Here is a 25,204-nt window from a genome sequence, read left to right as displayed (position 1 = left end):
GATTTGCCCTATATCGTAAATATATTCAAGTAACAGGATCTTTGCTTTTGTAAATAGACTTTTAAATGTCCATGTGCATTTACAAGAGCCAGAAGGAGGCTGTCCTTGCATGCCAATGCCATGTGTGCAACCCACAGAGAAAATAGAGAGGTTTTCCATTCTAGGCAGAGAAGACTGGGGCAAATTCCCAAAGTAAACACAACCCCTCCCACAGCCTCCAGGCAAACACCTGTGGAGAGAGAGGTCTTTCACTGTACCTATGTGCCAATGGGTTTAATCTGTTTTCAGGTCAGCTAAGGAAAATAAAATCCAGAGGTGAGAGCCCTGCACTGTAAATGTCTGTGAATCCTGCGCTTTTATGCAGAAACACTGGTAGCTCTACTGAAAGGTTTGGTCTTTGCTCCTAGGTTGAATTACAAAGACTACTCTGATCACAGTCCTAAAACCCTAGCTAGATAAGAAAAACATTTTTGTTTTCTTTTTATGTGTTTTTATGTGTTTTTATGAGTTTATAACCTCCCTGCCTTTATGTTGGCAGGGATATGGGAGTTGCTTGCCTGTAGTGAGTGGCTGTGCATTTTAACCGTGGTGTGTTTTCCAAAGGAACTGGAATTCTTGTATGTTTAAATGCAACTCTGCACCCTCGTTCTTTTCACAGTGAAAGCTAACTCTGAATTTGATAATATTCAATTACTGAAGTTTAAGCAGCAGTTTTGGACAGTCACTTGTGCTTGACTATGAAATCTGTTCCCATGGTGAGTGAGGGGCACTTAAACAGTTCTGTCCAATTCACTGGAAGTTTAATGACTGTAACCTAAACAAAAATCTTTATTCCATTTGACTAAAATCTCCATACATCTCATTCTGCCTTTTTCATGCATCTCACCTGTAGATAAGCTGCTATTCTTACATCAATATTTTCTAACCAAGAAGAACGTTTAGTTTAGGGTTTAGCTGACCGCTTAGCTTTGCTAGTTACTGCTATGCACATCACAGAATTAAGAAACAGAAAAGCTGCAAAGGCACTTTAATACCTTAAGAAAAAATACACAGCACATTCTCATGTTTCTTTCTACATTCATGTTTATTTGTGCTCTTAATCTAAGTCAGCACTACACAAGTATAACTGCCTTCTGTGACTTAAGTAGTATTAATATGGCAAACTGGCAGAAGCTTGCCTAAGGTCAAACAACAAATCTGTATAAGAATTTAGAGTAAAGCCTCTGTTCTTCACTCATAGGCCTGTGTATTCTCCAATTCCATTCATCTACCCTTAAACATACATGCTCTGTTTTCTGTCAACAGCAGCCTGCATTTGTAGGAAATGGAACAATAGTGTAAGTGGGATCTGAAGCCTCTTCAACTGCTCTATACCCCTAGAAATATCTGTCCAGTTTTAAGGTATTTTGCTAAGACACATTCATTGGGAAAATGCTATCTGTGATCCATACAGTGATTTCAGAAAGTGCTAGGGGAGAGACCTAAGAGCCATGAATCCAAGCTAAGACCTTTACAACATTCCCAATGGACCACTGTGAACACACATTTGTGTGCAGCTGGGTCTGACAGAACCACTGAGGGAATTGTGACAGGGCCCTGTGCAGTTTGTCACAAGAAAGACAAAGGGGTGTTGCTACTAGAGAGGACTCAGTGTGTGAAATTTCTTAAGTCAGTGATTACTGGGAGTATTTACTGCTAATCTCAGCGCAAGAGAAGCTAGCTGCTCTGCTCCCCCAGTAAACAATAGGTCCCAGATTGCCCTCCTGAGGCCTCTTTCCTTTTATTACAGCCCACACAGAAAGCTCATCTGAGAAGGCACTTTGAGTAAGTAGAGCAAACCCTGAACCAGTCTGAACCAGTTCAAATATCACACATGGTTGTTTTGCTTCTGCAGACTTCCTTGTTAGTCCTTGGAGGCTGTGGCTGGCATTTACTTAGCAATAGCTCATGCTGTCAAATGGAAGGGGGAGGGGAAGCCTCTCCTTGAACGTGTCAGCAGGGGGATGCAACAGTGCAATCAGATATTTCTATTGCTCCACACTGACTCCTTTGTAGTGTCTGTTTCTGTCTTGATTTTTAGTTATACTCAGCTGATGATTTCATAAACTCAACATCCAATCCATTTGTTCCAACCCCAGTGTTTTTTTCTACGCAGATTGTTTCTAGGCTAGGAATAAAACGTATCTGTTTCTGACCCCTACGTCATTGCTTACAGAAGGCTTCTCACAGGTGAGGCCCAGAGCTCTTTTTATGATCCAGAAGCAACAGAAGAGTTAAAAAAAACACAGCACTTTTGTTGGAAATATAAGTATTTAATAGTATTTGGTGGCATTTGATAGTTACAATTTTAAGCTTGAAACACAATTTGCTCTAATACTCTTTTCATGGTAGAGGAGGCCTAAGTTTACTATTTTAACGATCACAATTAATGAAGTAAGCAGAAAAATGGGAGAAGTGATGAATTAGAATGAAGAAGGCTTTACAAAAAAAAAAAAAAAAAAAAGAAAACAGTTTTGAGGAAAACATATATATAAATAATTATTCCAAAAGGAAGCAATAGGTATTGATAGGAATGTGCCATGTGCCTTGTTAAAAGGAAGGCAGTGGTCAATGTTCTCTTTTAAGCAATCCATTTGTCTAGAAAATAATAGATTATAAAGGTGATTTTGCTTATTCCCTTTATTTAGTAAGATAAAGTGATAAAGCATATTAGTACTTCAATGGGAAACTATGAACTTTTGCCTCCCTGTGTAGCATGCTGTGCTACATGTTATTTTCTTTGCATTTTTCTTCTCAAAGAAAGTCTTCCATGCATTTTCAATTTTTTTCCACAGGTGGAAAATATAAAAAAAAAAAAAAAAAAAGAGCCCAGTTGAGAGGCAGGACAGAGAAAGCTGACATTGTTCATTCCGAAAGCTGCATCAGGCAAACAGCAGAGAAGGTACCAGCTCAGGGTTGGAAATGGTTCACACGGAGTTCAGGGAGGGTGCCTGACCTTCCCTGTTCCTAGAAATAGCATATATTTTCTTCTGTGAGTTGTTTGTGGATGTGTGTGTGCCCCGTGGTGCATGTATGTGTATGTACGTACTGACTTGTACACGTGTGCAGTGTGAGGGTATAGCTACAGAGCTATTTGCTTAGTGATAGTTTGGGCAGGTCCTTGGAAATCAAGTCCTAGGAAGTCATGTCAGGTTTAATCTCTTCAGAGTGTGGCAAGAAGAGCAAGCCCATTCCCAAAGCTGGGGAAGAACAATTGACTCTGCCTTTGACAGCTGCTACTGGCATCCCATTAAACTTAACCGTGTGAAACTGCCAGGCATAAATCTTTCCTCATCCTGCCGAAAGCTGGAGATAAAAGAGAAAAAAAGCTTAGAAGTCAGCTGTGGAAAAGACTTTGATCTTTGCCGTTAATGTGATGGGTTTTGCATTTCTCCCAGATTCCCTATTGTTCTTCTGTGGACTAGAAACTCTGACTGTTTGCTGCAGCTTGGCTGGGTGTAATAAGAACTGCAGATTTATCTTGTTACATAACAGCAGAGAGAGGTCTGAGGTTTGTTTCCACAGAGATTACTGCCCAGCCTGCAGTTCCTGGATCGGGATGTACAGGGGGAGGCGCTTTCTGTGCAACATGGCACAGAAGCCAAATTAGTCTCACAAAATGAACTAAAAGAAATCAGGTTGGCAGCCCACTGCAAACAATTCTGGGCAGACTGTGCCTTTGGATGCATGTGTGGCCCTGCAGCTTCTGACTGAATGGAATTTGTCCCATAAAATCTCTTAGCAAGAGCTATTACTAACAGAAGGTCTGATTCAGTAGCCCTCATGTAGAATTCTTGCTTGCTCCATTCAGCAGTGCCTTCACAGTGGGCAAAACTGGAGAGCATCAGGAATGCAATAACTGAGTGTGCACACAATGAGCTGAATAGCACAAAGCAGACATCAGAGCTGTGATGTTGGTCAGTGCTGACACACAAAGGATTTTTCCAACCTAGCAAGTCTGGCTGCAGGTTTTGTTTGTTTAAATTCATTATTAAACTAGAAGTACTGTCCTGTTAAATCGTATTGTTAAGTATGAATCACATAAGTGCTAAGGTTACAGTTTCATGCTCAGTGATAGTTTTGCTGAATGCTCTGTTTCCATCATTACCTCTCTGCCATGCTGGTACATCTGTTGTTGTTTTTGTGGCTGCACTGTGGGCAGCCTGGCTGTAAAGCACAAACGTGTGCATGATCTGGTAGGAAAAGGGTAAAAGCTGGCTTGGATCGGTGCTCTGTGCCTGCTTGTGACACCTGTAGCAGCCTGACAGAGAGCACTGCCAGGATGGAAACATCTGGGAAGGGAAGGACTGCTGCTGACAGCGATTCATCAAACACAGTACAGCACGCAGCTTCCCGGCACTGATTGCATGTGATTTCAAAGCACTTTAATAGAAGAGACCTTCTATGTCTATTTCAGGGGAGGAAAGTGTGACTGTCGCTCATTTAGAAGGGAAAAAAAAAGGGGAAAGAGCACAGAACTGAAAGTGGGCAGATTGGCCAAGGTCAGGAGGAACTCGGTGGAAAAGCCACAAATAGCAGCACCTGGTGCTGCCAGCCTGTGCCTTGGCTGCAGACCCACCGCTTGGCCCCGGCCCCCTCTGAGAGCCCCGCGCCGACAGGTCCAGGCGTTCAGAGGTTGTTTTTCCCTCTGTCACGTGGAAGCATTGTTGGTGACATACAGCCACCGGCACTGCAGAATCTAAACACTGCCTGTTTGGTGAAAAAGTACCCCTTGTAACCTACGTGCCCGTTTCAGATGTCTGTAGAAAGGCTTTTTTGCTGTGGCTGAAACACTGAACACTTCATTTAAAGCATTCGAGGCTGTTTACCTTGTTTTTCTATAACAGACACAGCCGTTCGAGCGTGTGGAGTCACCAAAAAGCAATGCTATCGCGCGCGCCCCCGGGCGCAGTCTCTAAAGCTGAGGGAACCTAAACACGGAATCGGGGGAGGAGAATTCAGTTCTAAGCTCTGGAGGGGAGGCTGGAAGATGAACAACATCCCGGCCCCGACCCGGGGTGCAGACACGGCTCCGCGCTGGCAGCCCCCTCTCCCGGCCCTGCCGTTTTTCACGTTTTGGGGCGCGGGGTTCGGAGCCGTTTCCCCGCAGGCGCCCTCCGGCCGCTCCGGCGCTGCCCCGCGGCTCTCGACCCCTTCCCCTCCCGGGGCTCCCCGCGGGGCCGGGACCCGCCCGGGGGCGGGCGGCGGCGGCGGCAGCGTTAGCGTTAGGACCCGGCGGCGGCCGCGAGGCGGGGAGGGGGGAGCGCAGCCCGGCGGTTGTTTACCGGGGAGGGGAGCGCCGGGGCAGGTCTCGGCGCGGCGCTGAGCGCGGCGCAACCGAGCGGCGGGGCCGAGCCGGCGGCTCCTCGCCCTCCGCGCCGAGGATGCTGCGCGGGGGCCCGCTGCGAGCGGCGGGCGCGGTGCTGCTGGTCTCGCTGCTGCTGGCGGCCGCCCGCGGCGCCGAGGGTAAGTGTCGGCCCGCCCGAGGGGGCCCGGCTTTGTCGCAGGGGACAAAGGCTGGCCCAGGGAGGGGAACCTCCGGCGAGGGGGACCTCCCCGCATGGCCCGGCCTCGTGTTTCTGCAGAGTGCCTCCGCGGCGACGGCGCGTCCTACCGCGGGAACCGGCGGGTGGCCTCCGGCGGCGCCCCGTGCCTCAACTGGCTGGCGGTGCGAAGCGAGATCGGCGCCGCGCTCCCGGCAGGTGGGTGCGGGCGGCGGGGGGCCGGGGCGGCGGAGCTCAGAACGCGGGGAGCTCCGCGCTGACCGCCTCGTGCCCTCCCGCAGTCGCCGAGGATCACGACAGCTGCCGGAACCCGAATGGCGACGCCGCGCCCTGGTGCTACGTCCGAGGCGCCGCCGGGATTCCCGAGCGCAGAACCTGCGAGATCCCTCCCTGCCCAGGTAGGAGCGGCCCCAACCGGGAACCCGCTGCCGCCCTTCCCGGCTTTGTCCTTTCCTGCCCGGACTGGGGGCTGGTCACCGGGAAGGGGTCCCCGTGCGATCTCCACTGCCCCTTACCCGGGGCTCCCCTCCAGCCTGTGCTTGGAGGTTTAGTCTTGGCAGCAGAAAAGGTCTCCACCCGTTTTGCTGGTCTGTGTAGGGCTGTTGAGCCGTGTTATAAAAGGCAGTGGTCTGCACATCTAGAAACCGCCGGAAAGTGGGTAGGACCTTAATGTAGGACACGTTACTGCTGTCGGAATGATGCTAAAGGAGTGCCAGGGTGAGTTTGGATACAGGTAGGCTTGGAAAAACTCGATAAAAACAAGATGTGAAGAGAGGACAGTAAAAAACAAAACATCAGGCAGGGTGTCAGAAAGACATGTCAGGCTGTGAGGGAGCCTGCCAGGAGGAGAGCTGTAGCTCAGAGCCGGCTTCTGGGAGAGGAGATGTCAGGATTGGCTGAGACCAAAGCAGGCACTTGTTTTTTGGACTATTTGCAGATCTCTGAGCCTTTCCAGATGTACACACTGCACTGTCCCTCGGGATCACTGGCCTTGCATGTAAACAGCTTTCCCTCACACGTACTCCCTCTGCTTTCCTTCGCTCTGCTTGTCTGTTGCCTGCTTTTCCCTAAAGGTAAAGCAAAACAAATGTTCTGCTGCCAAGAACAGTCTTGCAGCTTTGGGATCTGGGGAGTTAACTGACCTTCCGTCCAGTACACCATCTGTATGTGTAGAGGGTTTGGCCATTTTTGTCTCAGAGCAGGCACCGTTTTATTGTAGTTGTCCTGCTGCTCCCCTTAGTTCAGCTTCTCTGGCCTGACCTTAAGTAACATAACTGTGCAGTGCAGGCACCCTGATTTCCTGTTTCTAATTCCTCATCTGTACTTCCATTTCACATTCCACTGAGGACTCAAAATGGCTGCAGATAGCAAATCCAGATGGGGTTAATGACAGCTGTGGGGTGAGATCTAGGACCTGCTGAGAGATGGAGGGAGTTTTCAGGTGTGCATGCAAACTGTGCATGGCATTTCCAAAAAGCAGGGTTTTTTTGTTGTTATTCAAGAGAGGCAACAAATATATACATTCTACTACAATAGCTTTTACTGTGACGTGAAAGAAAGAGATTTCTTGAAAATCTCATTAATGTGGTTGATAAAAATCTGCAGTGCTGAGAAAGAGTCTGCTGTGAGCATCCATCCTCACGCATCTTTCTGTGGGCTCTGGCTGAGGAAGGCCATGCTGTACTTAGATAAATCAATGCCTCTGCTGCCCGAAGCGTTGCTCTGACTTAGCCTGTCCATCATGCTAAAGGAGTTTGCTGCGGGGCTGCAAAGAGGGCTGGGTAAAAATGTCCTAGGTTGTTTCACACCATCTGGAGTCTCCTTCCGTCAAACCTTCCTGTGTCAGGAAGATTGAGGCAGAAGAGAGATAAATAGACTCCTGGGAGATTTCAGATGGAGATTCTCATCATCTTTTTTCATGTCTGTTCAGCATGATTGAAGCTGCAGCCTGTATATCGATCTGTAAACTAAATGAAGTCATTGTGCATCCCCTGGACTCTGGCTCTGAACCTGGGTTTCATTCTGTTCAGTCTTCTGCCTCATCTGAGGTGATGCCTTACACTTACAGGATTCGTGTCAGAGGAAAACAGGGAGAGTGCATTTCTCTTGGTAGGATTTCTGGCAGTAACTGCTTAAGTTACTGTAAATAGTAACTTGTTATTCATGGGAATAAGTGTTTGTCAGTGGGTTTTGAAGACAGTTTGGTGATAGCAGTCTAGATCTGTCCCACTCACATGGTGTATGTTATTTGGAAGTACTCATCAATGCTCCGTATTTTGTACGTCTCTTTTTTCCTCCCAACAGATGCTACTGCTACCACAGCCCCAGTCCCTACAGCAGAAGTTAATATTTCTCAGGAGGTCAACCAGGTGTTTGAACCAGCTGATACCTTGCCCTCCCGGAGTGAGGCAGCCGCTGTGCAGCCCGTCATTGGGATAAGTCAGAGAGTGCAGATGAACTCCAGAGAAAAGAAGGACTTAGGGACACTAGGTAAAAACACAGGGTTGTGAGCTGGATCCATTCCTGTAGTTCTGTCAGGATGGACTTGTTTCGAGGCTCAGAAAGTGCTGCTGTAACTGGATCTAATGCTTCCAATGCTGCCTCTTTCCTTTCCCTCTTCACAGGGTATGTGCTGGGGCTGATCATGATGGTGATAATCATTGCCATCGGGGCCGGCATTGTCGTGGGATACATCTATAAGAGGTCAGTGGCTACTCTCCTTTGTCCTAAAGCTGTTTTAGGCATAAAATCCTGATTATACAAATCAGGAATATCTGAATGTCTGCAAACCCAACCAGATGCTAATGAAAAGACAAATAGATGCGTAAGTCTTCAAACATCACAAACTGTACAAGAGCTTATCTTGTCACAACAAGAAAAGAATAATTTAAGAATTAATCCCACTCTTCTCTATTTCATACGTCTGTATGGTATCCTGTCACATTTAAAGTTTCAAACAGCCCTCTTTTTGTTTGTTTGTTTTGAGATGTGGATGCGTGTGATTTGATGTGGCTTTCTCAGGTGCTTCTAGAGGAGCTGACTTCTAGGTGGTAGCTGTAGAGAGCAGAGTCCAGGTGCCCTCACAGGAAGTTTACTTTGCGATCAGAAGAGCAGTCCTTTCAGCAGGCACCTCTTCGCCTGCTTTCCCTAGTTTAGGTAACTTTAGGAGAAAAATAACTGGTGAGTCCTTTGCCACACGTGTTGTATTCTGTGAAGCTGCATATTGGGTAGCACTCTTTGGAAAAGTTCAATTTTCTAAAGCTCCTGTCTGCTTTATGGTCAGTTTTGATTGATGTGTAAGTTATGACTTGTTTGGCCACTTCACTGCGCTGCACAGAAACCTTTCTGTAGCTCAGCAGCATCTGAGCATCAGAAGGGTTTGTGGTAATAGGAAGCAGGTTAGTTGTAACAGGCAGGGCAGGATTAGCAAGTACCAGTATAGCTGCAGCAAGTGAAAGCCCAGGCTGTCTCCTCTGGGAAGGTTTGTTCTGTTTTGGCTGTTTGACAGCAGCCTGACACAGCCAAGCAGAAGGAGCCCTTTCCCAAGCTAGGACACGTCCTTATGTAAGTGTTTATAATAAATGCCGACAGAAGAAAAAAAAACAGAGGGAGGAGTGTTACATAAGGGGCAAAACACAGAGCGCTGCTTGTTGAAGAATCTGATTTGAGTTGTCACTTCAGAGAACGCTGTCTCGTGTGCTGGCAGGATTGGCAGCCGCTGCTGCACACTTGTAGGCAGCTTTGAAAAGCTGCCAAAACACTTATGTGCCGACTGGAAACCCCAGCAGCTCTGCCTGTTGGGGATCACAAGCCTCGGGAGGTGTTGAGTGGTGCCTGCCCCACTTCACTCCTTTCTTTGGCAGGAAGGAGCAATACTGAACTTTGTCCTAATGCAGCTTTGCTTTTCCAGATCCAGAATATGCACTGCAGGGCTGCAGGCACAGGATTGCTTTTCCTCTCTTCCTGGATGCCTTGCTCTCAAAATTGTATGTGCAAGCTAGCAGGTTTGGGTGGGTGTGGTGAGAAACCTCTGTGTTCTATAGCTTTTGGTATACGTAGCTTTTCTGGAGGCAACATGCTATTAATGCCATCCATTTGTAAAGCCACGCGGATCTTCCTCAGTACAAATTACAGAGGTGTTGCCTCGCTTAGCAACAGGCTAAAAAGTTAAGTAGGCTTGAGAAGCCACTTGTGGTATTAAGCTGTTAGCTGCAGCCGCAGCAGGCACAGCCAGCTCTGAAACAGGCTTGAATAAATTCAGTAATGGCATCACTTGCTACATGAGTTTGTTTGTTGCAACAAAAGCAGAATCTATCACCAGCTTCAGTAGTTGTTTCTGTCAGGTGAAGCTAGCTCTTTTGTGCAGCAGTGGGCTCTGCTGCCTCACTGCTCCCTTGGCCCAGCACCAGACCACGCTGTGGGACTGTAAGGTATTAAGAAACATTTGTCAGCTCCGTGGTTAGTAGAAGTTTGGCTTTCCAGTCATCATTTAGATGAAGTACTGTCAGTAAATAAGACAATATGGGGAAGGGACAGACTTCACTTAGCTGCATATTTGTAAAGGTTCTCATGGTCCTCTGCCAGTGGTAGGGTATGTTTCTGGGCACTTTGTACATGGCTGGAACATCCTTTCATGAAACAAAGAACTGAGTCTTGCGTTTTCTTTTCTGCCATATCACCTTTACTGACTCTGCCTTCAAGCAATGGCACTCAAACCATGTGTGTATGTATTTATTTTTTCTTATCTAGGGGAAAAGACCTGAAGGAAAAACACGAGCAGAAAGTTTATGAGCGTGAAATGCAGCGCATCACACTGCCACTCTCAGCGTTCACCAATCCTGCCTGTGAGCTTGTAGATGAGAACACGATTGTGGTTCACACTAACCAGACACCTGTGGAGGACACACATGATGGCAGTGGCCCGCTCATGGGGCAGGCAGGTACTCCTGGTGCCTGAGCAGCTGGGGCAGGAGACGTCCAGGCTGAGTGAAGCTTCCAGCTTCCCACTGTGAGCGTGGGGGTTGCGTGTGTTCATTTCTATTTTGTTTTCTTTTTGATGAAAGCCAGATGAAGGTGATGCAGAGGGACAGAGCAATGGGCTATTCATCACTGTTTGAGGGCAACATTCAGTGCATGACCAGCTGGGGACTGGTGTGGTGGATCTTGCTGCTTCCTCCCACCTATCTCCATGGAGTGCCAAGGAGCTGGAGGGGAAGACGGGCCAGGTTCACACCTGGCCACAGAATCAATAGCCCTGAGTGTGGTCTTGGCTTCCTGTTTTTCTGTTCCTTTCCTATTTAACGGTGTGCACTGTTACTTATGTTTCAGCCTGGAAGCCCAGGAGGGAGCAGTACTGCAGGGACTGAGGGGAGCTTCATGGCAGACCTAGATAATTACACTGATTATAGTTCCTGTCTTTTTTGCTTTAATGGCTGAGAGCTGGAGAATCCTATCCAGAATCCTGCTACTAGAACAGGTGGTGTTTTTTTTTCCCCCCCAAGAAAGAATGTATTTGAAGGATGGCTTTGACCAATAATGGTATGTTTAGCCCCAGTGTAAATTTGGAAAAGCTCTTCTCAAGGTCTTGACGAATCCAGGTCTTCCAGGGCTGAGGGCGCATCTCCATTCCCCTGTGGTGCTACATGCACAGCCACAGTTGTAGGTGTCCAGGTGGTCTGCCTCCTGCTCACTTACACAGATCAGCAGACCAGAAGGCTAGCAGCAGATTGTTCTGGAGTGTAGAAAAAAACCCTGCCCTTCGATCACCTACAGCAGGTTGAGCACTGAGGACAGATAGCTTTCTACAGTGCCAGCTCTGGAGGGAATGGTCAAGCCAGCTGTGGATCCCAGTGCAGCTGCCCTTGCTCTGAGGCAGGACAAAGTTGCTGCTCTTGTAAGATCCCAAATTCACAGCATGGCTTCTGGCCCAGCCCTCTTAGCACACGCTCAGCTTGTGCTGCAAGACTGCTCACTTACCAAACCTGGCCCTATTAGAGAGATTTTTATAACAACTTTTATCAGCATTCCAGGGACTTTGGAAAGGACAGCTGCTGCAGTGTCTCCCAGATGGCACCGAGGCAAGGCCAGTTCAGGGAAACATCTATCCCCACCTCAGGGGAATCAAGCCATTCAAGTAAGTTTTCTAGCCATCTGCTTTATAGCTGAGGGCCTAACAGGGAATAGCACTTGGCAGCAGGGGTTTTAGTGTTAATGTTTGATTCAAAAAAGGGAAATGTTTTATTTTTAAATGCCTTTGAATACCATTTCTTTGTAAAATGTTTTAAATACCTCATTATGAGAAGGTGCAGATTGTGCTACCTTGTATTAAAGCTTCAATGAAAAATGCTCTGTAAACCTGCGTGGACTGTGGCTCATCTCTATATTCTTGCCTGCCAGAGCAGCATCCTTTTGTTTGTTGCAGACTTCCAACTGAGGAGAGGGGATGATGCTATTACAGTTTGTCAGGCCCAAAGGTAAATCCCTACAAGCAGTGCCTCTACTCCCCAGCACAGACAAGGGACACAGGACATGTCTCAGTGCTGCCAGCAGCTAGCCCATGACTGGGCAGTGTTCCTAAAAAGCAGCTGTGGGTGTGTGAACTGGACTGACAGAGTAGGCTGGCTCATGGGAAGATTGCTCTCCCTTACAGCCCCTTCCTGCAGTGACGCAGGTCAGTTCTGTTTTGAGGCTGCTCAGCAGCAGCTCTGTCCCTCAGGGCCTTGCACTGGAAAGCAAGGAGACAGCATAGCAGGTTACAGGAGGCACTGACACAGCTGGCATTTCTTCTTCATAAGCTGGCACTTCATAGCTGGCATAAACAAATGCCTCTTGAACTGTGTATTTCAGAATATGATGTTTCTAAGAATGGGCTGTATTTTTACCCCGATTCAGGAAAGTGGAGACACTCCATGTTCTGCTGGCTCTTGTCAAGTCTTATACAGAACAGCTAGACAGCATCTTCCCTTTGCATCACTCCAGGTGAATGTTATCATTGAGCACTTGCACAGCATCTCAGTAGTCCCGGGTATGGCAGAACCCCTGGCTCAAGGAGTTCTTTCAATATCTGACCGGTGTCGTTTTGTTTTTGCCTTTCTGTGACAAGAGAAACTCAAGATGCAGTTTCCTGCTTTATTACATTTTTACACAGACAACACAATCTTGTTTCCACAGCATACATGTACTGTTGTTTTTTTTTTTAATTTAGTTAGAATGTGGAGCTGTGCAAATCACAGTTCATAAATCTCACCCACACATTACCTAGGACTCTTCCCTTCGAGGTCCCCTCAAATCCAGCCTTGGGGGAGGGCGAGGAAAGGACAAATCCTATTAACAATCCTGAATCCACTGGACTCAGTTTAGAGAGGCTCTTCCACTGACTCAAAGTGCAAGGAGCCCTGCGTGTTTCTAAAACACCACTACATGGACTACAAACAACCCCAACACACACACCTTGTGTCAGGTGCTGACTGGTCCCATGTAATTGTACAGAATATTTTGAACTCATGGGTAAGCATGAGGGGGGTGGGGTGAAATGAAGCTAACAGAAAAGACTTCACACTCACATCCCACAGTTCAGTACTGAAGGGTTGGGGAGGTGCAGGGAGAAAGAAACACACTAAAAAAATCAAGTTACACCAAGAGGTTTGTAGAACTTCTGAGCAAAACCTTTTGTTTGGTTCTGACAACCACATTAGGCCACCACTGAAGCAGTAGCTTTCTTCCTTCTCCATCTGAAGGAAGAAATACTTCACCTCTCAATGACTCCAAGCTCTTTTTTTTCTCCCCAAAGCAGGGAATGACCCCAAGGAAAGTTTCTGCTCGGACAATCAGCCTAGGTGCTGCAGCAGCAGCAGTTGCAAGAACCTTCAAAGGGAGCAACTTGCAGGGAAGGATAAGGTAATGGCAACTGAATGATTAGTTTTCCAGCTGCTACTCCTAGTGAGATGGGGCAGTCTCCATCACTCTTCTGTTTACTTACAAGTTCATCCTTTAAGTAGCCTTGGCCACATCTCACTTTATCATCATCTATGCACAAAGTGTGAGCCACTTCAGGCCTTTACCTTTCCGAAGAGCACCTTCTGCCATCCTGTCACCTCATTTCCACAGGCTGAGAAGTTCCAGCAGCTTTGCCTTTCCAAGGATGCTCACAGCCATTGTCTAGTGCAGTTCTACACATTCAGGTTCAAATGCTCTCACCTGGGGTAAGGTCCTTGGGCAGGCAGACTTACTGTACAGGGTCAGAGTCTGAAAATGCTTAACAAGCTCATTTTCTGGCTGCCCATGCAGTGGGGCAGGTAGAGCTCAGTCTTAGTGTTTCTAGGTGGGCTTTCAGAGGTATTCAAAGGCAGAGGAAGAAAAAACCCACAAAAAAAACCTCAAAACAAAAATGCATACATGCTTCCCCGTGAGAGCTGCCCAGTTCCTAGGCTTGTTTACACTCCCAACCTCAATGTCAAATGTCAGTGGGCTGTTCTGGAAAACACAGGCACAAACATATACACGCACACACACACACACACAGTCCTGTTTGGGTCTTTTGCCAGATGTCCAATTTTCCCAACTTTCTGAGCAGGGCAGTCAGTGGGAGAAGCAGTTCCAGAAGTGGTGGTCCTTGCCCAGGAGAGTTTCCTATAGCAGTTACCTCCCTGGCTGATGGGCCAGAGTGGCTTCACAGCTTGCAGCCAAGTTCTAAGGCACCACAGTAAAGAAGCCTGAAAAGGCCAGAGAAGCATTTCTCAAGCCAGAAAAATAGTGTTGAGCAGCTTTCAGAGGTGCAGTTGGCAGGAAACAGTCCTTTTTGCTTCTGAAACATGCCAGAAATCCACAGTGAATCAGGATGTCTGAGAGGAGGGCACTGGGTGGGGAGAGAGAGGCAATGCAGCGAATGCACAGCATGGTGCCCTGTTAATGCCCTGAAGTGGCTGAAGTGCATCTCCCTCCCTGTTGCTCAACTCCAGCAGAAGTGATGCAGGCAGCAGAACGAGCTGACTAGGTTGTGTTTTCAGGTAACTTGTCACGGTTCAGTCCGTACTGCACACTCACGTTGTGGTCCAGCTCCTCCAGCTCAGATGGGAGGGGGATGGCAAGTTCTCCCAAGTAGAGGGAGAGAGCTTCAAAGGAATCTTCAAGCTTGGAAAAAGGGGGCCTAGGGACAACAATGAGGAAGTGTGAGTGGGGAACATGAAGCAGAACAGCATATGAAATGGCTGGGCCAGCTGTCCATCCAGGCTACCATCCCTGCACAGAGGTGTGAGCAGGAACATGATTTCCCCCATTCCATTTCAGAGACAGACAAGATCACATCTGTTTGGGCTATTAGTTTTTACAACTGATGACCAGGAAGGTCCAGCTCTTTTGGAACCCTGATCTGAAGCTGTGAACTTCACAGCTAAAGTGAAATAGAATTAAGTATTTCTATTTCATACCTGCTGCCTAGGTCTGCCCCTACTTTTTTCATGAGAGAAATCCTGAGCAATCAGTCCTCCTCTACCCTGTCTTAGATGTTGCTTAAGAGACCTTTACCATACGCAGCAGCCTCTCTTTCCAAGCTGTTGTCAGGCTTTCCTCACATGGAAGCCTTGGAGCATTCCCACAGAACGCTGGAATCCAGTCCTTTCCTGCTCTATGTGCAAAACAATCCTTCCACCAAGGGTAGATGCACACATCCTCCAAGCTCACCTAAGAGTTCTCCCAGCCCCAAACCTACCTGCTCTCTGGTTCCAGTCTACAGCAAATGGCAGCCAGAGGGAAAAAGGCTGGAGGACAGTCAGCAGGAACAAATTTTTCCCAGAACAGCTTAACATTAAGGCCAAAATCCAGTGTGCGTGGAAGACAGTCTGGGTCAGCATAAACCTGGCCTATGATCTAGGGAAAAATGAGAGGAGTGTTGAAGTACAATAAGAGTCCCCAGATGTTAGCAAGCAGGGAATTCCCAGCATTAGGGAGGGGGCTCCTTCATTCAAAGTTTTAGGGTGAAAATGAGAAGAAAAACACCATTCCTCCTCTCCTATGGCAGTATTTGCAGGAATAAGCAAGGCACTGTGCATATCAGACTCAGCAATATGGCCACTGTTGCAGAGGAATTGCCCAGACACACTTTATCTCCGAGGTTCTTCTGCTGGAAGATGCAGGATAATGTACATCTCCCAGAGAACTCAACAGTGTCCCTATGCTGTGCGCTGGCCAGGATGACGCAGCCCCCCTGAATGCAGGCATTGAATACAACCTACATCACCATCCCATCCCTCCTCTTCCATGCAATCATACAACACTTCCAGCAAAGCTTCATATTCATGGAGCTTGACTTAAAATGGTGCTGCAAAGGCAACAGCACCACAAATTTCAAGTTGCTCAGTTAGTAGCAAATTGAGCGCCCTACAACCAAGGGTAGGGAGTGGAAAGAACAACTATAAGCAATACCCAGAAAGTTACAGGAGAGACATATGAATGGAACAGCGATAAGTCCTGCCCCGCCACTCAGAGTTTTGTGCTCACCACAAACCCCACTGTCTCACTGAGGTGTGCTCCACCTCCAGTGCCTATGGGGGACTTAAAGTGTACTAAGAGGGAACCTCCCCACAGCAGAGAGTTAGGGTGATCTGGGCACAAAAAAAAGGTCAGTGTCAATACAGATTTTCACATGGGGAGAATATTAGGTTTAAAGCCTCATCAGGTATCACAGAAAGGGTGTTATATTTATAACTCTCAGGCTCTTCCATGCCAATAAACTCAGCACTACAACATACAACTACAACCACATCCTGTAGCGAGACAGCAAAATGCCTATTATGTATTTTGGCAGTGTTACTTCCTTATCTGCTTTTTGAGTGCTTTTTTTTTTCTTTTTTAGCATTTTTATTTTGGTAACCATTGAAATGTTCATATCCTACCACCCCATTTTTTTTCCTAGATGAAACAACGGTTTTAATCCCACATACAGATTTTTTACGTTCCTAAATCTATCACTCAAAACCACAACACTGTCCAAGAGGAGGGCTCAATGCAAACACAGCTCCTGGTGAAGCCACAAAGATTTATGCACAGATACCTTCTTTGTTCTCTTTATATCCAAACACTGAAGACGAAACTGTGCTGGGTCTCTCCTAGTGTTCTTGTAACTGTTGCATTACCTGTATATCTAACACCTCATCCTTCATCTGTATTTTCACTGTCTTACATACTTCTGTAACTTAATTACCTTGCAGCTTAAGTGGTGCTCTCTGCTCTGCAGGCAGCAAAGCCCATTATGGCATAAGATTGTGCGATGGCTCAGAGATATGCTAAGCCAGCAGACCTTAAGGTGTATGCTTCATTAACAGAGCTGCAAAAAGGTTTCAGTTTCTCCTTTGAAATCAAGTGCCTTCTACACTGGAAGTCCTGAATTTACTGAGGATATGCAGCTGAGCACTCTTTTATTCTGGCAACAAAAGTAAAAATAAAAATCATAGTTCTGGGGAACATCTCTTCTAAGAAAATGGATACTAGGACTGATCAGTACCTGACAAGAGGATGGATGTGGAATAAGCCTGCACTCCCAGCTTAATTCACTGTGCAATCAAAAAAGGCTATACACTCAATGACAGGGCTTGATAAAATGCATGAAAGGAGATGGCAACAGGGAAAGGAAAGTCCACTGAAGATGCCATGTTATGTCCTGGACTTACCTCACAAAGAACTATCCCAAATGAAAAGATGTCCACTGTCTCATCATAGCTCTGTCCTGCAGGAAACATATGGCATTCAGCTTTGTGACAGACAACTCCTCACCCAGCTATTCCAGGAACTGCCAGCATCTCTCAGGCTTGGCCTCCAAAGCTTAACTAATCCTATTCCCTTGAGGGCCCTACAAATGGGATACAAAGCAAGGCTTAAATCTGAGCAGGGTCAGTTGCCCCAAGATACGTGTATGAACTGCATCTTTGTATACACCACTGTCACATATTTTAACTCTGCTTCTGTCTTGTACTGGGAAAGAAAAGGACAACACAGGGAAACTTCACATACCAGAGATGTAAGGAAATGCTACAGATAGCTATGGAAAGCTGCCCATTTCCATTGACTGGTGTTCTAGTGCCTCTCTACATAGCATTAAGTCAGCATCCAGCTTCACCAGCAGCCAGTCCCCACTGCAGCGACTGCAGAGGTAATAAATTACACACCAGCAGTGCTCTGAATCTGGGAACACAGACTGGCTCCAGCAGGCCATTCTCTGCTTACAGACACACCCCTCCCAAGCCAATATCCAGTAAACAGCTTTTTTTCTAGAGGTGACGTCAGACTGCATTCTTGCTATTCTCCTGACAAATGCCAGGTCTGACACAGCCTTCAAGCAGCAGCCTGCAGGCCTTTAAAGAAAAACAGGAGAGTACACAAGAAAGCAACGTGAAGAACTGTTGAGCATGGGGAGAAGAGCCAAGTCCTCTTTTCTCTGGTGAGCTAGGTTGGGCAGTGCTGATAACATAGCCACCCCAAATACTCAGCCCAGTCCGACAGACCTGCTTATTAGGAGGAAATTGAATCCATTATATTTCACCCTTACTTCAACTCCTGCAGGGACAGTTTTTCTTCTAATGAACACAGTTCATTCTGTACAAAACTGAGGGCTATAAGCCAAAAAACAGATTTCCCTGCACTTGGACAACTCCTATCCTCACCCCAAGCCCAAGAGTTCACCAAACCTGTCTGCAGATGGCTTCTCCCTGGATCTACACACCCACACACATAAGCCTCCTGGAGTTTCATGACTCCATGTCTCCAGGGACAGTTACAAAGTGTGAAACTGTAACAGAAATTGTTCTGAGGGTCTGTCTTCTTTCAGGTACTGTACCGTAACAAGTTTAGTTTTGCCACTCTCCTGAAGAATCCCAGTGTCTGCCAGAAACATTCCCTCTGCTAGTATGAGGGCTTATCAGGACAGGTACAGCAAAAGAAGAGCAGCTAGGGTACCTGCATGTATAAATACACTCGTGTGTTAACAGGTCTGAAAACAAAGGCTCTCATAGGTTTGATCGTTGCTAAGGTTGGGAGCTCTCTGTAATCCTATCATCCCTATCCTTGACACAGGCTGGCTCCTCACCCGCAGCCTGGTATGACTGTCTCACCATTTAGCATCTCTGGGGCCATCCAGTACGGGTTGCCAACCACTGTGTAGCGCTTCTTCCTGTCACTCTTCCGCAGGGTTCGTTTCTTGGCAGATGGCTTCTCCAGAGTGGGCTTTTTTCTTTCCTCCACAATCAGCCGAGACAGTCCAAAGTCAGCCACCACCACTGTCTTATCCTGCACAGAGGATTTAGAACAAACTGCTGACTTCCCCCAGCTCCTTTCAGGAGCAGAGAAACTGCAATTCCTGTTCACTGTCAGCAGCAGCGAAAAGAACAGAAGCAGCTGTGTCAGTATTTAATAGTTGAGATGAACTGACTCTTATAACACTGACTGTTAATAGGAGACACTATTGGGAAAGGGGGTAAGAGATCAGTGAAGAAACAGTGAAAGCAAGATCAGGCTGGAAAATCTTATGTGAAGATGAAATTCCCTTGTTTAGGGCACCAAACCCTCTCTGAAATTAGTCCCACTCTGACTGGTGAGGGCTGTGAACTCAACATCATGTGGAGAGAATCAGGGAAGGAAGATGACGTGGGGAAGAGATGCGTAGCTCACCAACTTGATTAAGCAGTTATGTGAATTCAGGTCTCTGTGAATGATGCACATGGAGTGCAGGTAAGCCTAGAACAGAAGAAAACTCTGTTAAGGGTTTCCAAGCAAATATATCCCTTCACATTTACAAACATCAACAACTGTGTGCTAGCAGCCTGGCAGGATCCACAACCCCTCAATCATCATCCTACTGAAGCTGCTAACCCTGACCCAGGAGCTTTGCCCAGTGATGCAGGAACAGTTTGACTCACCATTCCAGAGGCAATTCCTTTGGCAAAGCTGACCTTCTGCTGCCAGGGAAACGGGTCCTGAAAGACAAGTCCTCACCAGTCAGGGACTGTCTTACCAACCATCTGGTGACAACTCCTCCTCCTCTACAGGGACTCTTACAGAAGTCAGAAAACAGTGATACAACTCCAGCAAAAAGGCACTTCCTGCTCCAGTCTACCCACAGCTAAGAAAAAGCTTTTCCACACAGTTCCACAGGAAAATACTATCAACAAGCATCATAAGGCTGGCACACCCACAGTGTGTTGTCAACCTCATGCCACAATAAGTAGAGGCCTAACAGGCTTCCCCTCGGCATGTGCTCACCGCATTGCGGAGGAAGTCCTTCAGGGTGCCACCCTCGATGTACTCAGTGAGGAGATTGAGCTTCTTGTCCTTGTAAAGTACACCAATGAACTTCAGCACATTGGGGTGATCCAGGCTGCGCATCACTTTCACCTGGGAAACAGAAACACATCTCAAAGCATGAATGAAGCAACTCCTGGTAAATCCTCTCTGTACATTTATACTGCTCCTGTCCAACAGAGGACAGCATTCCTATCCTGGAGGTTACCTCCAGGCACCAGAGTGCACTCAACCCCTAATCATAAAGCATTCAATTGCCTTTTGCCTCTTCATTTCCACATCATGCAATTAACCTGATCTTAGTCTTTAAGGAAAGCACCCTTGGGTTCAGCAAACTTTTCAGAGACAGAAGTTCTGCAGAGCAGCTATCTGTTCTGTACTGCCTGTCAGGATCAGAATAGTGGTGTCAGCTCTTTAGGGAGCTGCCTGCCTTTAAGCTAAATGAGACTGAAAAAACATGGTAGGCAGCCGCCAAGAAAATAGTTTAAATACAGCAGCAGTCTTAAACATCTTATGGATATTGGCCTGCATCACTTGTATTTGTGCAAAAGGCTCAAGGGAAAAGTCCTTTATGTATTTGCACAGCTGCTTGCATCAGACTCTGTTTTATATCACTGAAAAATTAATGAACTGAGAGCTGAAGTCATGGCTACTGCACAGTGTAAGCAAGTCACACTTTGCTGCAGCAAACATTCAGCTGGTGTCAGGCTCTCTCTGGTGCAACATCTCCCTCCTTAGCACTTTGATTCCTGCCAGTCTGCTGGCATGATAACGCTCTCACTGGGGAAGATGGAGGACTGTCACTGCACTCACGGCTCAGAAACTTCTGGAAATTTGCTCCTACCTCTGTCAAAAAAGTCTTCTGCGTTTCCTCATCACAGCGAATCAGCTCCTTCATCACCATCACCTTTCCTGTTGCTTTGTGAGTCACCTGATGGAAACAGAAACCACAACTACAGGCCAAGTTCAAGAATAAATAGCTCCAGTGCTCTTGCGACTCTTCTGAAAAGTAACATCCTCCCCCTCTATCCAGAGAAGGCATTAAAGAAAAAACTCAGAGCCCAGGGATCTGAAGAAAACAACATAAAATTTCTGCTTTTGGAATTCAAAGATTCTGTAAGTGAAAGAGAAACTCCCTAAAGCTGATAGAGGGTCATAGCAAGAGACCAGCAGCATCCCAAGAACCAGAGCTAAAGTCTCCTTTTTACGAAGCTTATGGCAGAGCTGTCAAAACCTCTGAAGGCATCAGATCTGTACTTGTGCATGTCTCAAGCTGCCTTACAGAAAGCACCTGCCCAGCATGATGCTCGCAGTTTATACACAGGTTCTATCAGCTGCATTCTGTATCAGCAAAGAAATTAACGTTCGCTTGCATAAGAAATGAAACCAAACAACGCAAAGCTACACTACACTTTGGTATGCTTTGGTATTAATGGAGGCCTGAAGCTGACTGGTTTCTGATGAGCATATCAAACTTAATCATGTGCAAGAACTAGGCTGCACAGAATGTTCACTTAAGGCAGGAGGCAGTTGTTTTACCATGCTCCTTAGGAGCAGTGTTTTGCTACCTACAAGAAATATCCCAATATGGCACACACCCAGAAAAAACACACCATGAACACTGGGCAGTGCACTTCCTAGCTCTTGGCACTGAAAGCATTTCCAATTCTAAGAGCTGCCTGTATCCAGATGGTTTATGGCATTCTGCTGTTTTCTAGAGGTTTCTTTTGATCAGTTCTGCCTTGCTTGTACAGATACAGGAGTGAATAGAAATGTGCCAAATTCTAATAAGTGAGTTTTCTTGGAGTCTCCCTTTGGAGTCACTTTGCTTGGATAGCTAAATCTCTTTGAAATTTCTAGGTAACTAAATAACCACATTCTCTCTAGGAACAGAAAGTGACTGTTCTGACCAGACATGGTACTTGCTGCAACTAAAATTCAATCCAAAGATCAAGAAAGTTGTTTCTTTTTTGCCTCATACCTTTTAAATAAAACATCTGTCAGAAAACCTCTAGAATTGCAACCCAGAGCATGAGGCCCAGTTATAATATTTCAGAAGCTTGTGAGCTTTTGCAAACACTGTGGCACTTTAGTTCTCATTTGAACCACGGGACATAGCAGGGCTAATACAGGTGGAATACGAATGCATGAAATAATAGAACAACACAACAGAAGCAAGAGAACGAAATTCTTCTGCTCCCATTTGAAATCAAGCATCCATATATAAGTAGCGAGCCAGGGAACACTATGCATTTCAGCCAGGGACATGAAAGCCAGGGATATCTAATACCCAAAGATAAAGGGAAGTGTAGGGACAAAGACAAGGCAAGGCTAAGTGGTATTCTTAAGCTGACATACCAGCAGAACTGAAACAAGTGTCATCATGGAACTCCAAGAGGTCAATTTTAACTCCCAGAGCATGCACCCGAACAGAATGGCTATCAGGTAATTTGAGCAGAAAAAAAATGCCTTTGTGCCATTGACTGTGGGGACGCAGATGACAAAAGCATGCGACAGAGGAAAGGTTCTGCTTACCTGGACCTGTTATTTGTCTATGAGCAGAGGAGAAGAGAAATATCCTCATTAGTACAGTATAGTATAGTAGTACTGGCCCACCACCATCCATGGAAACGTGATGAGTGAGGTGTAAGGAGAGAAGTCCCATAACATGCTGAATATTTGAGTACTGAGGAGCTCATACCACTTTCAATAAAGCAGACAAAGCTGCCCTGATGCTGCAGATGCTAGGATAACAGCTCCTTAAGCACCCCTATTCAAGATCAGCTTAAAGGCAAGAGAACAGAACTGCTATTAATGGAGATTTTTAACTGTGACAGCCATGTAAGAGCTGATGGCTACCACCACATTTAGGCTCTGATCACAGTTCTAAGCTCACTGAATCAGCCTGGCAAACCCTTCAGTATGCCACACTAATGGTGGAAGAGCAATACTGAACTGGGGACTTAATGCACTTCCCTACTCTCCCCACTTCACCCAGGTGCCTGCAGTGACATGGGCACTCTAACTCAGGAGATGAGCCAGTATAGGCAAGATTGACATTGGAAAGGGACAAAGAAACAGAGAAATGGATCTCACTGAGCAGCCCAGGTGAGTTCCAAGACTGATCACTATCAGCAGGACAAAGAAAGGCCACACTGTCGAGGTTTACGAGATAGACTGCTGTAGACAAAGTAACTGATGAATGCTTGGGGAGGTCCCTCACCTTGATTGCTTGTCCAAAAAATCCTTTTCCTAGTACTTCTCCATGAATGAGATCACATGGCCGGAAGATTTGCTGGGAGCAGCTAGAAGAGGAACGTAGAGATTCAGAGCGACTGATGTCGCGGCTCAGGAGGAGGGGCTCCTTTGGAGAACTGGGGCCAGGAGACTTAGAAATGCTGTTGCTTCGCCTAGAAAGTAAAGGCAGTGAGATCAGTAAAGCTGCTAGGAAGCTTTTGGTTCAACGTATATCATCATTAGCTCCTAAGGGACCAGTTTCCAGATGCATTTTAGTGCTCTTCACATCACAAAAGTCAGATACTCTCCCAGCACTGTGGAAGCTCCTCACAGACCCAGAGCAACTTCCAAGCCTGAAGCGCCTAACAACAATGCATCCCCTGCACTATCAATTAGAGGTGGAGCTCCTGAGGAGGAAGAAGCTGTGAAGATGCATCTTTCATTACTTCTAAGCAAAGATTAAAATACTGGCAAATGACTGAACAAGTGACTGAGTGCACCAGTCTATAAAAACAAGGTTTTTTTCCCAACTACCAGTCACATTCCCTTTGAGGACACATTCTTCCCCAGCCATTGAAGGCTGATAAAAATCTGACTTTCTGTTTTCTAACCATAAAACCAGTATCTTCTCTATGGTAGAAGTAGAACTCCTCAGTTTTATTAAGTAAAGTTTATCACCCTGACAGGGAACAAAGACAGCGCATCCAGCAGTACGATGTGAAGGCCTCAACTGCTTCACCAGTGGTTCATACCAAGGCTCATACCATGGATTAGTCACATCTCTGCAGTCATTTTCAATCACGGGGCCTAAGCACAGAGCAGCCCAGCCAAGGAGCACAGGGCAAAGACAAGCTAGTCAGAGCCTTCAAGGCTTTACCTGAGGGATCGTCGGCGGAGCGTTCCTTCCAGATTCTCCTTGATGTCCAGTGGGGAGATGGAGTGGGGAGAGATGGGGGACTTTATGTGGGTGGGAAGCCGCGAGTCCAACCGCAGCCTGTCTAAGCGCTGTGAGACAGGGTCATGCTCTATCAGCAGCTGCAGCGTCTGGCTTGTCTTGCGAATCAAGTCCTCCACCTTCGAGCAAACCAAAGGGAAGGATGGTAGCAAAGAGCAGGACTATGAATGGCAGCAGACAGAGGAGACACAGCAGAATGCCCTTCAGAAATCAGGGTTCAGTTTTGGTTTAGTTGCACACACCACAGTTGTCTACCAGACAAGATAAGGTAACGACACAGAAGTTTCTCATGCTATTCAAAGTCTCTTCTGTTCTGGTCAAAAATAACAGACCAACTTTTTTTTTTTTTTTTTTTTTTTTTGAGAAGTGTTTGAAAACAGCACAAGATTTCACCCTGAACAATGCTGAAAAACATTGCCAAAGCTGTTGTGTTCCTAATGTTCTACCCAATGCCAGCAGTAAAATCCTCACGTAGTGAAAGCAGAGGTGGTCTCACTACACTCTTGCAGCATCACCTGATAGCTGTAAAAAGCATTTTCTTGTAAATGCAGACACCAAATATATAATTTTTTTTCAATGGTAACCTCATACCTAGGATAAGCTGAACCTCTGTCTATTACCAGATGCCTCTAAGGTGATTAGAACAGCAGACTTCACTAGTAATACACATTAAGAGCTCTTCACAGCTCTCCATCCTCTAACATGCCACAGCTTTATGCTTTCCTTATCATCTTCCTCCATGAGTGAATGTCCAAATTCAGAACTGCATCCTAACTGCATTTCCTCCTAATTCCCTCTTCAGCTAGAGTAAGCAGCAAAGTTTGTCTTTGTGCCTGTTCTTACTGCTAGCACGAGTACCATGGGTGAACACATACACTGTATGTAGGGTGGGAGAACAGCGCCAAGAGACAGAACAGCTTTAGGAAGAGAGATGAGAAGGAGGCTTTAGAACAGAACTCTGCCCACCTCCTCCACCTGTAACGTACGAATGGGAGCTCCGTTAATTTCCAGGATACGATCTGCAGGGTGGATGGCATTTCGGACATCTGGGCTGATGTGCATCCTGTTAACTCTAAACACAGGTATTACAGTGGTGAGGAAAAAGTCAATTTGGCCAGAATCATCAAAACTGTTTGACCTCTAATGCTTCCCTTTCTATTAATATTCCCTTGAAGTAAAACAA

At 46.5% G+C, this 25,204-nt stretch overlaps 2 protein-coding genes across 6 annotated transcripts in view; one reads left to right on the top strand and one right to left on the bottom strand.

Annotated features, from left to right (window-relative positions):
• The first annotated feature begins 5,316 nt into the window (after positions 1-5,316).
• On the top strand, positions 5,317-11,901 carry PIK3IP1 (phosphoinositide-3-kinase interacting protein 1). The gene is made up of 6 exons (XM_048964108.1): positions 5,317-5,505; positions 5,625-5,741; positions 5,825-5,941; positions 7,848-8,033; positions 8,168-8,246; positions 10,293-11,901. Exons 1-6 carry the CDS (start codon positions 5,424-5,426, stop codon positions 10,498-10,500), a joined length of 789 nt encoding a protein of 262 aa, XP_048820065.1. The 5' UTR covers positions 5,317-5,423; the 3' UTR covers positions 10,501-11,901.
• A 757-nt stretch (positions 11,902-12,658) lies between these two features.
• The window catches only part of LIMK2 (LIM domain kinase 2), a 30,553-nt gene continuing 18,007 nt past the window's right edge, over positions 12,659-25,204 (bottom strand). For 2 of the 5 annotated variants that reach the window (XM_048964103.1, XM_048964105.1), the window contains 12 exons: positions 24,988-25,093; positions 23,944-24,140; positions 23,053-23,239; positions 22,365-22,381; positions 20,674-20,782; positions 19,791-19,922; positions 19,448-19,504; positions 19,200-19,265; positions 18,644-18,818; positions 17,207-17,262; positions 15,250-15,407; positions 12,659-14,688 (listed from right to left, as the gene is read on the bottom strand). In XM_048964103.1, the coding sequence (XP_048820060.1) occupies positions 14,532-14,688; positions 15,250-15,407; positions 17,207-17,262; positions 18,644-18,818; positions 19,200-19,265; positions 19,448-19,504; positions 19,791-19,922; positions 20,674-20,782; positions 22,365-22,381; positions 23,053-23,239; positions 23,944-24,140; positions 24,988-25,093 (1,417 nt within the window). In that variant the 3' untranslated portion in view covers positions 12,659-14,531. Of the gene's footprint in view, positions 14,689-15,249; positions 15,408-17,144; positions 17,386-18,643; positions 18,819-19,199; positions 19,266-19,447; positions 19,505-19,790; positions 19,923-20,673; positions 20,783-22,364; positions 22,382-23,052; positions 23,240-23,943; positions 24,141-24,987; positions 25,094-25,204 lie in introns of those variants that run through there. The other 3 variants (XM_048964106.1, XM_048964104.1, XM_048964107.1) reach the window with 3 other exon arrangements.

This window comes from Lagopus muta, chromosome 17 (assembly GCF_023343835.1).
Source record: "Lagopus muta isolate bLagMut1 chromosome 17, bLagMut1 primary, whole genome shotgun sequence".
Taxonomy (NCBI): Eukaryota; Metazoa; Chordata; class Aves; order Galliformes; family Phasianidae; genus Lagopus; species Lagopus muta.
Note: the sequence above shows the minus strand (reverse complement) of the source record. Positions and strands in the feature narration are given on the sequence as shown.

What these genes read in the sequence shown, in the direction of transcription:
- PIK3IP1 (XM_048964108.1), top strand. Translation starts at nt 5,424, where the DNA reads ATGCTGCGCGGGGGCCCGCTGCGAGCGGCGGGCGCGGTGCTGCTGGTC. An exon ending in GGCCGCCCGCGGCGCCGAGG is followed by an intron (nt 5,506 to 5,624) that starts GTAAGTGTCGGC and finishes GTGTTTCTGCAG; the next exon opens with AGTGCCTCCGCGGCGACGGC. An exon ending in CGAGATCCCTCCCTGCCCAG is followed by an intron (nt 5,942 to 7,847) that starts GTAGGAGCGGCC and finishes TCCTCCCAACAG; the next exon opens with ATGCTACTGCTACCACAGCC.